This window comes from Phaseolus vulgaris, chromosome 10, assembly GCF_051622355.1.
Source record: "Phaseolus vulgaris cultivar YP4 chromosome 10, ASM5162235v1, whole genome shotgun sequence".
In the NCBI taxonomy this organism is placed as follows: Eukaryota; Viridiplantae; Streptophyta; class Magnoliopsida; order Fabales; family Fabaceae; genus Phaseolus; species Phaseolus vulgaris.
The window spans coordinates 32,050,239-32,059,531 of NC_143507.1; the positions used below are offsets into that span (position 1 = coordinate 32,050,239).

Genomic DNA, 9,293 nt, shown 5'->3' on the forward strand with positions numbered 1-9,293 from the left:
AATTTAAGTTTTATTTTTTTTTAAATGTGCATGATATTGTTTTAAAGTTTAGATAACTATTTATACCTTTAGATAAATATTTTATTTATATGGTTTTGGTGATGAAGGTATATTTTTTAAACAAAATATTATCATAATTTTTTTGTATTATATTGATGCAATCATCAATATTAATAGACTTAAAGACATAAATGATTGTAATGAAATTATTAATTTTATTACATCTTTAATTTTGATAGATGCTAATAAATATTTTTTTTCTCACTGTTATGCATATAAATATTCTAAATTTATGAATATTTTTTTATCAATGCTAATATATATATATATATATATATATATATATATATGTGGGCGGACGTAATTTTTCTAGCTTTTAATTGAGTGCATAATCTAAATATTGGCACTGTAAGTTATGAGAAAGTAAACTATAAATATAAAAAATCTTAATAAAAACATAAAATTACATTTGGAATCACTGATTTTTTTTTTTTTGTGTAAATATGTTTTTATCTACATATTCTTGAATTACTTAAATAAGACATTAAAAAAAACACATAATCATAAATATTTCATATAAATGTAATATTTATACATCTCTTCCGTTCCTATTCATAAATATTATTTTGAAATTTCCTTTTCTCTGCTTGTAAGATTTTTTTTTAATTATCCGTTTTGTTGATTATTTTCTTTTTATAAAATATTCTTATTTATTTTAGTTAAAAAATAATAAATATTATGAATCATCTCTTTCAAACACTGGAGAATTAAAGAATTCAGTTTCAAATTAAAAGTTCATTAGTATCTCTTTACACATTAATTATTTAAGGATAATTTTGAAAATAAAAAGTTACACACAGTTAATGACGCTAACAAATCAATTGACTAACTTTTTTGATAAATATAAATAAATTATCAACATCTTATATTTAAGAATAAAAAATATTAAACTTCATATTGCTCAGATTCTAATCCGGTACAAATTACCATTTTTAATTAAATTACACTGGAATTCAAATTTAACGTTTTAAAATCAATTTAATTCAACGTAAACATTTTTTTCTCATTCTTAATTTAAAAAACTACATAAATTTATGAAATTATCATAGCAAAAGTATTTTATTAGGATGCATATCAGTTTTATTTATAAGTAATTTTAATTCAATTTTGACTGAAATTTATTTTCTGATGTTAATATTTATTAATATTATTGCAATCTTATGGTTCTTTAATAAAATTTACTTTTGTAATTTTTTTTATCCAATAAAAATCACTTTTAGAACGATTTAGCTTAAGCTTTGAAGACACTAATTATGAAGATTATAAAATTTTATTTAAATTTTATTGACTTCATAAAAAAAAGCAAGTTATTTTCTATTTGCTTGCTGTTAAGAAATTATGAAAAACAAAACAACCTGCTAAAGAACACAGCACAATCTCACCCTAACCTCACTCCATTCATGCCGTTACCAGAAAACTACCCACACTTCATCTTCTTCGCTAACGGTAACGGTAAGCCCCTTCTTCTTCTTCTTCTCTCACTCTCTCTATCAACCCTAACTCATTTCAATCCTTCATTATCATGCACACATAAACTTTTGTTTGTTCCCACTTCTTATATCTATATATCTATCCATCTATATATATATATATATATATATATATATATATAACTCGACACTGAATATTATTGCCTTTCAATAACTCCAGATAAAAATAAGAAGATTAAAAGCCTTCAATTGTTGATTCTTTATGTTATTATTGCATAATGTGTGGTGCCATGTTAATGTCAGTGAACAAGCACTGTGAGTTACTTTCATAGATTATTGTGAAGCCATGTTTATTGGGTTTGCCAACTAATTCAGATTCTGATACCCTCAACAACAACCCCACTTTGGCATCCTCAAAAATTGTTGTACCTTGTTCCTGTAAGAGAACAAGCACTGAAACTTACTTTCATAGATCACTGGCAAACCATGTTTATCCTGTTTGTCAACAAACTCAGATTCAGACACCCTTTAAAAATCCCACTTTTAGGTCTGCTTTGTTGTTTGCATACTCGTTCCTTGTCTCCTTTTGTAAAACCCATCAATTGGAACACCTCCCACAGCTTCGTTCGAAACAACCCTCTCCTTTCTCTCTTGGAAAGGTGCCAGTCCTTACTCCAGTTAAAGCAAATCCAGGCCCAGATGATCCTGACCGGCTTGATTGACGATAGCTTTGCCGCAAGTCGCCTTGTTACGTTCTGTGCTTTATCTGAATCGCAGGCCCTTGAGTATTGTACCAAGATCTTGTATTGGATCCGAGAACCAAATGTATTTTCTTGGAATGTGACAATTAGGGGATTTGTGGAAAGCGGGGACTTAGAAGGAGCTGTTTTGTTGTACAAGAGAATGTTGCAATGTGGTGTTAAACCAGATAATCATACTTGTCTTTTCTTGCTCAGGGCTTGTTCTTTCCCATCTATGAATTTTGTTGGTTATACTGTACTTGGGCATGTATTGAAGTTTGGTTTTGAATTTGATATATTTGTGCACAATGCATCAATAACTATGCTACTCTCATATGGAGAGTTGAAGGCAGCTTATGATGTGTTCAATAATGGTTGTGCGAGAGACTTGGTAACATGGAATGCCATGATTACGGGATGTGCTAGAAGAGGACTAGCTAATGAGGCTAGAAATCTCTATCAGGAAATGATGGCAGATAAAGTGAAACCAGATGGGATTACAATGATTGGGATAATTTCTTCTTGTTCTCAACTGCAGGATTTGAATCTCGGCAGAAAATTTCATCTTTATGTCAAAGAACATGGCCTTGAGTTGACAATCCCACTCAGTAATGCACTTATGGACATGTATGTCAAGTGTGGAGACCTGCTGGCAGCACGAATTCTATTTGACAACATGGCACATAAGACCCTTGTTTCATGGACTACAATGATTTTGGGATATGCCAGATTTGGTTTTCTAGATGTTGCCCGGGAGCTTTTGTATAAAATTCCAGAAAACAGTATCGTGCCTTGGAATGCAATTATTGGTGGCTGTGTCCAAGCTAAGAATAGTAAAGAGGCATTGGCTCTGTTCCATGAAATGCAAATTAAGAAAATCAAACCTGATAAAGTTACTATGGTTAACTGTTTGTCTGCATGCTCACAACTAGGAGCACTTGATGTAGGAATATGGATTCATCATTATATTAAAAGGCATAGTATTTCTCTTGATGTTGTCTTGGGCACTGCACTAGTTGACATGTATGCCAAGTGTGGAAATATTGCAAGGGCTCTCGAGGTTTTCCAAGAGGTTCCTCAAAGAAATTGTTTGACCTGGACTGCCATTATTTGTGGTTTAGCACTTCATGGGAATGCCTGGGATGCTATATCCTATTTCTCAGAAATGATCCGTTGTGGCTTGAGACCTGATGAGATCACTTTTCTTGGTATCTTATCAGCTTGTTGTCATGGAGGTTTAGTTGAAGAAGGCCGAAAATATTTTTCCCAAATGAGCTTTAGTTTTAATATAACCCCTCAGCTTAAACACTACTCGTGCATGGTGGATCTTTTAGGAAGGGCTGGTTATTTGGAGGAAGCAGAAGAGCTTATTAGAAATATGCCGATAGTAGCAGATGCTGCAGTGTGGGGTGCTTTATTCTTTGCATGTCGAGTTCATGGTAATGTTTTAATAGGAGAAAGGGCAGCTTTGAAACTTCTTGAGATGGATCCTCAAGATAGTGGTATTTATGTTTTGCTTGCTACTATGTACAGTGAGGCAAAAATGTGGAAGGAGGCAAGGAACGCAAGGAATATAATGAAGGAGAGAGGAGTAGAAAAGACACCTGGTTGCAGCTCAATTGAAATCAATGGCATTGTGCAAGAGTTTTTGGCGAAGGATGTCTTACATCCACAGTCTGAATGGATTTATGAATGCCTGGTTTCATTGACAAAGCAACTGGAGTTTCTTGTATTTACATGTGACGTTCCTGCTTATGGAGATGAATTTTTTTCCTAAACTTGTCAGTTTGTTTTCTCTATTTCTTCTGTTCATTTAATTACACTCGTCCTTGGATAGCCTTTATCTATTTTTCATTCTATCAAGGGTATCCTACCTTAGAAAATATATGTAAATAACATGAAGATGTATTTCTCCCATCATGCATCTTCTTACTGATTTTTCAATCTCCTTATGGCCCTTCATATAACTCGTAAGTTTATTACAGAGGGATACAGAGTACGTATTTTATTATTATTTGTGGCTCTATTTCATTGTCTTAGTTGAAAAAATTGAAGACTTCTTATTTACATCATCAAATATTCTGTTAGCCACCCACATGTTCACTGTATTCTCTTCACCTGTATGGATTTAATTATGCTTCATTCAAACTGCTTGCATCAAGTTAAAGACAGCAGCCATTCTACTAAATTGTGTCAAATATTATACATTGCTAAACAGGATCGGTATTCACTCTCTCCCAGTGTTGGAAGTTGCATGAGATCCCCTTTTCCTTCATTTTTTATTAAGCATTCTACTTTGATGAAGACATTATCACAAGAAAAGTGTGAATGTCCACGCTCCATTGCTGTGGCTTTGGAGATTAAACACTATGTAACATATGATTTTAATAGGTTGGATTATCATATTATTTTTACGTGTTTACCCCTAGTTATTGTCCCTGCTTAAAGTTTCCTCCTTATGATGGTCAATTCTCGTATGCAACTCATGGCTTGGTTGTGATCTGTTATCATTTCAAATCTTTAACGTGATCAATGATTAATCTGCCAATATGATTTCTATTATAAGATTGTTCAAGACTAACTTTTATGATTCTCCATTACAAAAAAAGTCATACCGTACAGAACCAGAACCAACTATGGTAATCATTAATTAGAAAATTGATTCCAATGATGTAATGTACATTTTGGAGATTACTTGCATAGATTGAGGTGTTGGACTCCTACGTTAAATGACTTCTTGACTTGGTTCTACTTCTAGACTCTACTGGATGAAGAGGTCAAGTTAAAGAAATTCTGAATACTTAATGTATAAAACTATTAGCTCTTGTATATTGTATTTTGATCATGCTTGCATTTGAAAGCATGATTTTATCTTATTAATATACTGCATCAACAAGACAAAATAAAATGATATTAGTTTAAAACATTTGTCCAAATCCAATTGCTGACGCTTTCTATTTCTGTCTCTGGGTTTCATATATATTTCTTCCAGACATGATTCACATGTATCTCCTCATGTTTGCTTCCCTCGCTGTTTAGTTTTTAGGTTTTTTTCCTGCTGCTTCTTACTTTCTTTTAATATTAATATCAACAACTAATTTGTTCTGCTGTTTCTGGCTCAGGAGGAGTAGGCAGGAGTTGATATTGTAAATTCTGTCTTGAAATTGACCAGAGCAAGTCAGCGCTGGAAAGGTCATCTGTGTATCACTGCCAAAGTGAACACCGGTAAAATGGTATGGTGGGCAAAATCTTTGGTTGCTGCTACTGCCCCAGATCCCTTTTACTTGCGAATTGGAATGAACCATTGAAGTTTACTTACAGTTATCTGTTCAACGACAAGCTTCACACAAAGAGTTACCAAGAACTGCTCGATTTCACCTTGTGAGTTCCCATCAGGAGGTTTATGAATCATGTGATGATTCTTTTGCACTGGTTGATGCTCTTCTAGCTGATCGCAATAACCTGCTGGAACATCATTCATCACTGTGCATGCAGACCGTCTTTTGTCAGAAAAGGGATGGCTATACATGGTCATCCTCACTACAAACAATCCTTCTTATGCCATCAAATGAGAAAGAAAGGAAATGCTTCTAAGATTGTAGTCTAAAGATCCACAGAGGAAGAAAGACTCCATATCATAAGAGGAGAACCAGAAATAAGGTTCTGAAGTCATACTGATTTGTTGACAGTTTTTAGTAGTTTTATTTGTTAACAGTTTTTAGCAGTTTTTAATTTTTATTAAGCAGTTACTAGCAGGAGCAGAAAATAGGGGAAGAGTAGGAGGAAAAGGGATTGGACAGTAGTTATTTTGGGGAAGGGAGAGACCAAGGTGTCGGTGTCTCGGTGTCTTGGAAGATGTTTATTGTATTGAAATGAATCAATGATATTCATTGTCCTAATGTAATTTCGTATTTCTGTACCAGTTTCCATTGAATAAAATCCAGTCCTTATTCCTATACCAGTTGGTGTTTATCAGAAGAAAGTCTCCATATAATCAAGTTCTGGCAGGATTTCGATCCTGAAGGGGATGAACCAGACCAATCTACTTCTGGGTTCATAGGCTCCTTGCTTACACAAATTCCTCTACTTTCATTTTGTAGAGGCACCACTAGTGACAAATGGTGTTGAATGAGAAAGCAAATGATTTCTGATATTAGGATGTTTTGTCCTGACAATTTGTATGTTTTGCATTGCCATGGCATTCAGATTGGCTCGTAAATATAACCAATTCTTACCTTGTTAGCTGAGGTCAGCTATATGGATCAATTGACACCATCAACAAAAACCACTTTTAGCAAGGTCATTCTCAGTAGTTTCTTGTAATATTTTCTTTGCCTTTTCATTCCATTTAATTTAATTACATTATCTTCCATTTGATCTACTTCTCTTTACTACCTCTCTATTTTGACATTTGTTTAAGATTCAATTGTTCTCTTGGCCAGATGCTACAAATTGTTAATGTTTAAAACTTGTCATTTGTGTTAAAACATCTATTTCCTCATTTTTCCTTCCCTGTATTGTTCATTTTTTAGAGTATGTTCCTGCTGCTACATGTTACTTTTATTTAATGTTAATGTCAACAACTAAATAGATAATATGTTTGATTTTAATGATTAATGGAGAAAGAATAAAAGAAAAACATTCTGATCAACATTGAGGTTGAATAGATTGTTTGATGTATGCCAGTGGTTTGAGTCACATGTATGTGTTTCCTGGGTTTAGGGTTTTAGGTTGAGAAGAGGTTTGATCTGGGAAAAATGTGTTCTGTTTTTATTTGCTTTCACTTTTAATTGTATAAATGTTACCATGCTTTCACTTTGTTTCCCATGTTTAAAAGTTTGTACAAGTAACATGAAATATTAAAAAGTTGCTCATTTTGTCTCGTATAGAAACTATTGAGAACAAAAATTAAAGTGAAAATAATGTTATATTTTTTACTGAAAATGTAATTGAAAATATTTTCTAAAACTGAATGGTCCCTTGATTTACCGCATTTCTGTATACTGGATGATGACATTTCATGAAGGTCTTCTTGAATCATGTAAGAAAAGTGGTGTGGAAGCTATGAAGGTGTGTGAGCAAGATCCTCCTAAGAGTGGTGTTGATCTTGAAGGTGCATGATAGGTATGATTATAGGGAGGTTCGGCCAGCCCAAGGAAAGGTGAAAGATGTGAAGTTTAGAGCCTAGAATTCTAGGAGAAGCAAAGCTTGGCACAAAATGGCAGCATAACTTTACTCACAATAAACTTGAAAATACAAGGTGTAGGCTCCTCCTTTTATAGGCTAAGGAGGACCATAATGCAACCCTAATGCTAGCCAAATGAAATGTAAATGTGAAGCACATGAGTGCACATGGCACATGGGTGCACAAATGAGCACATGGGGAGGGGTGTGTCTAGTTTTTATGCTCACCCCCTCCATGGGCTTTCTAGACCGGCCTTGGTAAATTTAGAGGTTTTTTTAGAAACTCTAAGTTTACCTAGGTTGGTGTTTTAGGTGCCAAAATTAATTATAAGAAAATTACAAATAAAGTTCCTATGCTAATTTTGACAAGAAATTAAAGTCTACTTTACACTAGAGTTTATGGCATTTGAACATGTAAAAGAACGTCTTCTTGGATCCTTTTGGCCATAACTCTATGGTTGGCCCAAATCTACCCTTTGGTGGGCTTGCATGTGGGCTTGTGCTTGGGCCTCTTCCATCATCCCCTCCCTCTTGAAAAGGATTTCTCCTCAAATCCATAGCTTTTTCTTCAACTAGGGGGATGAGTGTGGCTGGATGGTGTCCATCATCTCCTCCTTCTTGAGAAAATCTATCCTCAGATCTTCAGACTTGATCTCGGATAGCAGCCTTTTGCTTTGCCAAAGCTTGTCCTCCTGGATCAAACGTCCACCTATAGAAATAATCAAACAAGGCATAGGTGTTAGTTTGGAAATCAATTTTACTAGGTTGCCATTTTTGTTTTTCTTTTGGTTTTGGCAACCTTGGACAAAGTTTCTCTTTTAATGGTTGTGTGTGTTCTTTAATCATCTTATGCATTTTAAAATTTTCATGTGTGGTTACTTTCTCTTTAGGCATCAATCCTATAGGAGATGGTAACAACTTAAAAGGAGAAAGATGATTTAGCCCATACATGATGGAGGAGGGCCCAAGCTCACCACACGATGAAAGCCAAGCCTCCAAGACTAGACGGTCTAGCCTATGATGAGGAGCGTCTAGACTCAAAAAGGAACGTCTAGCCCATGAAGAGGAGCGTCTAGGCCATGATAAGGAGCGGCTACATAAGGAGCGTCTAGGCCATGATGAGGATTCCTTCTAGACCGTCTAACTTCACATACACATGGGTCAAAGCTACGATTTTGGGAAGAGAAGACCTTTGTAATTGTTACATAAAGGCCCATTAGGGGTGCTTAGTAATTAGAGTGGTGTAGAAAGCATATTTGTGTGAACATTCTAGAAAGACCATGGAGGGGGGTGAGCATAAAAACTAGACACACCCCTCCCCATGTGCTCATTTGTGCACCCATGTGCCATGTGCACCCATGTGCCATGTGCACCCATGTGCTTCACTTTTACATTTCATTTGGCTAGCATTAGGGTTGCATTATGGTCCTCCTTAGCCTATAAAAGGAGGAGCCTACACCTTGTATTTTGAAGTTTAATTGAGTAATGTTATGCTGCCATTTTTGTGCACTAGCTTTACTTCTCCTAGAAATCTAGGCTATAAACTTCAATCCTTTCACCTTTCTCCCTTGAGCTGGCCGAACCACTCAAACACCACACTCATCATGCACCTTCAAAGCCAACACAACTCCTAGGAGGGCTTTGTTTCACTCACCCATTGCTTCCGCATCACTTTTTACTACTTTGATTCAAGAAGAACACATGAAAATGCCATCATTTGGTATCATGAGCTTTGGTTCTTCAAGATGAGTAGCTCCTTGTCTTTTAAATTTTAGTTCTTCTTTATTTCATATTGTCATTTACTTTCCTTACTTGTCTTGCTGTTTTTTTACTTTTTAAATTGTTCTTGGTGTGCTTATGGAAGATCCAACCGAAGCAC

The 9,293-nt window shown here is 34.7% G+C and overlaps 1 protein-coding gene across 3 annotated transcripts; it reads left to right on the forward strand.

Moving 5' to 3' along the window:
* The first annotated feature begins 1,529 nt into the window (after positions 1 to 1,529).
* On the forward strand, positions 1,530 to 6,188 carry SLO1 (SLOW GROWTH 1). Of its 3 annotated transcripts, XR_016516422.1 has the most exons (3): positions 1,530 to 4,011; positions 5,353 to 5,890; positions 6,154 to 6,188. XR_016516422.1 is itself a non-coding variant. In XM_068622473.2 (2 exons), the coding sequence occupies exon 1, from the start codon at positions 1,977 to 1,979 to the stop codon at positions 4,005 to 4,007; it is 2,031 nt and encodes a 676-aa protein (XP_068478574.1). In that variant the 5' UTR covers positions 1,530 to 1,976; the 3' UTR covers positions 4,008 to 4,011; positions 5,353 to 6,188. The 3 variants fall into 3 exon arrangements, 2 of the variants coding, with proteins under 2 accessions (XP_068478574.1, XP_068478575.1); XM_068622473.2 differs by having other exon boundaries at positions 5,353 to 6,188; XM_068622474.2 differs by lacking the exons at positions 5,353 to 5,890; positions 6,154 to 6,188 and having other exon boundaries at positions 1,530 to 3,669; positions 3,764 to 4,010.
* The last annotated feature ends 3,105 nt before the right edge of the window (positions 6,189 to 9,293 follow it).

Excerpts from the sequence above, each read along its gene's own strand:
- SLO1 (XM_068622473.2), top strand. The coding sequence starts at position 1,977 with ATGTTTATCCTGTTTGTCAACAAACTCAGATTCAGACACCCTTTAAAA.